This window comes from Arachis ipaensis, chromosome B02 (genome assembly GCF_000816755.2).
Source record: "Arachis ipaensis cultivar K30076 chromosome B02, Araip1.1, whole genome shotgun sequence".
NCBI lineage: Eukaryota > Viridiplantae > Streptophyta > Magnoliopsida > Fabales > Fabaceae > Arachis > Arachis ipaensis.
The window spans coordinates 104667814-104670868 of record NC_029786.2 but is presented as its reverse complement, the minus strand read 5'-3'; the positions used below and the strand labels follow the sequence as shown (position 1 = coordinate 104670868).

Sequence of the window (3055 nt, the reverse complement as noted above, 5' to 3'; positions counted from 1 at the left end):
CAAAGAAAATGTGTAGTTATAGATTCAAAAAAAATGTGAAGTTTTTGGCATCTTTTCATCAAATTGCATATTTTAATTTTTTTTAATTCTAAAAATTAAAATTTCTTAAATACTTCTAGAACAAGAAATTTATTTTTCTCTTTTTGAGAATTAGAACAAGAAATAATAATTTCTTGTGCATGCTTTATTTACAATTTTAGCCCTATATTACAATTGAATATGTTAAAAAAATAAAATCTTCATAAACATTTTTTTGTTAATTTAATTTAATGATAAAAAATGAATTCAGATATTAGGACAAAAACACATACACTAAAGATAATCAAGAAAGCTAGAGTGCAAGATTTTTGGTGTTTCATAAACCTTTTCCACCAATATAATAAGATGCTTAAACCATAATACACATATATACATCTTTTCTTACTTTCAAAGCATATATCCTTGAATTAGTCCTCCTAAAATTAATACTACATATAAGGACTTTTCATACACAATCTAGATTAAACAATGCCTTCATACCAACCATTATTATAATAAGACTTAATCATAGAAAAAAAATTGATAATAACACAAATACACAATTATTCCTCTATATATAAGCCCAATATATAGCCATCACTTCAACCACAAATAAATATACTACCTTTTTCTCACACATTCTCAATAAGATCCCAATATGGCTTTCAAGAAATTCTCCATTCTTATCAATCTTTTTGTATCCCATTTTCTTCCCTTCTTTTTGTTAATGACATCTTTGTCCTTAGCAGATGACCATGAATCCATTTGCCAATCAACAATAGACCCTTCTTATTGCAAAAACATGCTTGCAAATCAAAATGGCAACATATTTGATTATGGCCGTTTCTCATTCCAAAAATCAATATCCCAAACCCAAAAATTCCTAAACCAAGTTAACTCATATCTCCAAAATACACACACTTTGTCACAATCCACAATTTGGGCACTCCAAGATTGCACCTTTCTTTCTCAACAAAGCTTAGAGTATTTATCAAACACCTTCACCACAATCAATCAAACTAGTAATAATAATAATAATCTTCTTCCATCTTCACAAGCTGAAGATTTTCAAACATTTCTTAGTGGGGTTTTGACCAACCAACAAACTTGCTTAGACGGTTTATCATTACAAACCTCTACTTCTAATTCGGATCAAGATTTGAAGAATGAACTATCTTCATCATTATCCAATGACACAAAACTCCATAGTGTTTCCCTTGCTTTATTCACAAAAGCTTGGGTACCAAGCAAGAAAATCATAACATCATGGCCAAACAACAAGCACAACTTCAATTTCCATCATGGAAATCTACCACTGAAGATGTCCAAAAAAGCTCAAGAAATTTATGATCATGCTAGGAATTCCAAGCATGGGAGGAAATTGCTCCAAAATAATGCGAACAACGGCAGCAGCAGCGGCGACGATCAGAGTGTTTTGGTGAGTGATATTGTGGTTGTGAGCCAAGATGGGAGTGGAAACTTTACAAGCATAAATGATGCCATTGGTGCAGCACCAAATAATAGTGTTGCTAGTGATGGATACTTCTTTATCTTTGTAACTGAAGGTGTGTATGAAGAGTATGTTTCCATTGATAAGACCAAGAAGTACCTTATGATGGTTGGTGAAGGAATTAACCGCACAATCATTACTGGTAGTCACAATGTTGTTGATAATTTCACAACATTCAATTCCGCAACATTTGGTAAGCAACAAAAACTTTAGCCTCTCTTATATTTGACTCGTTTATAGATAGACACTTCAGTAAAAATAATTACTTTTCAACGTTCAAAAACGTCCATCACTTTTTAAAACGCGAGACATCTAATTTTTGTCGAGAGATCGATTTGTCTTTATATATTTTAAATTGAAGAACTTAAATATCTCGTATTTTAGAATGTCAAAAATGTTTTTGTATTTTTAATTAATCAAAAATTTATATATGTATCTTCGAATGAAAAAATTAAGAATTTATTTATCTTTTTCTTTATATTATAATTAACCCGTCATCAAAAATAACTATTTTTTACGTTTGCTCGTATGAATTGCATGCAGCTGTGGTAGGTCAAGGGTTTGTAGCGGTAAACATAACATTCCGCAACACTGCTGGACCAAGCAAGAACCAAGCAGTTGCTTTAAGAAGTGGTTCAGATTTGTCTACCTTTTATAGTTGCAGTTTTGAAGGATACCAAGACACGCTTTATACGCATTCTCTTAGACAATTTTATAGAGAGTGTGATATTTATGGTACAGTTGATTTCATATTTGGTAACGCTGCTGTGGTGTTTCAAGATTGTAACATCTATCCTCGCCTTCCAAACAAAGGACAGTTCAATACTATCACTGCACAAGGCAGAACCGATCCAAATCAAAACACAGGTACGGTTTCTATAAGATAACTTTACTAATCACTGACGTTAATTGTGTTTTTGTTACATTATTTTGTTAACAATTATGTTAGATATATATATCAAAAATCAGCCATCAAATTTATTATTCGTGTAAAATATATATTAAAAATAAATTAAACATCACATGATAATTGATTTATTGGTTAATTTTATTATACTCATAGCATTTTTGTTTTATTAATTATATTATGTAAAGATTAATTACTAAAAATTATATTTCAACTATATTACATAGACACTAAAAATTATTTTAAATTTATGGTTCATATAAAATATATATTAAAAATATAAAATACACATAATATGTGGTAACAATATATATGTGATAACAAACTAACAATTATTGTATTCTAACGACGATTTTTTAGAGTTTTCCGGATTTTAGACCAACCTAACTCAGAATTCCTATAACTTTTATGGTTTTGAAAATCGGGTTGAGCTTACTGTTTCAATTGGATTAATTAGAAATTGGTCTCTAAATTTGTATAGTTCAAGACAAAATTCGATCGTAAGCAATTTGGTCAAAAACTCATAAATCAATCAAAGTCAGTCGATTTTTAACGATAACCAATCTAAAATAATATAACAAAAAACATTCTTTTAAAAAATATATTTCAATGATAAATAT

The 3055-nt window shown here is 29.4% G+C and overlaps 1 protein-coding gene across 1 annotated transcript in view; it reads left to right on the top strand.

Moving 5' to 3' along the window:
* The window catches only part of LOC107626183 (pectinesterase), a 3544-nt gene continuing 1106 nt past the window's right edge, over positions 618 to 3055 (top strand). The window contains exons 1-2 of the mRNA XM_016329000.2: positions 618 to 1721; positions 2072 to 2395. Coding sequence (XP_016184486.1) covers positions 677 to 1721; positions 2072 to 2395 — 1369 coding nt within the window. The 5' untranslated portion in view covers positions 618 to 676. The remainder of the gene's footprint in view (positions 1722 to 2071; positions 2396 to 3055) is intronic.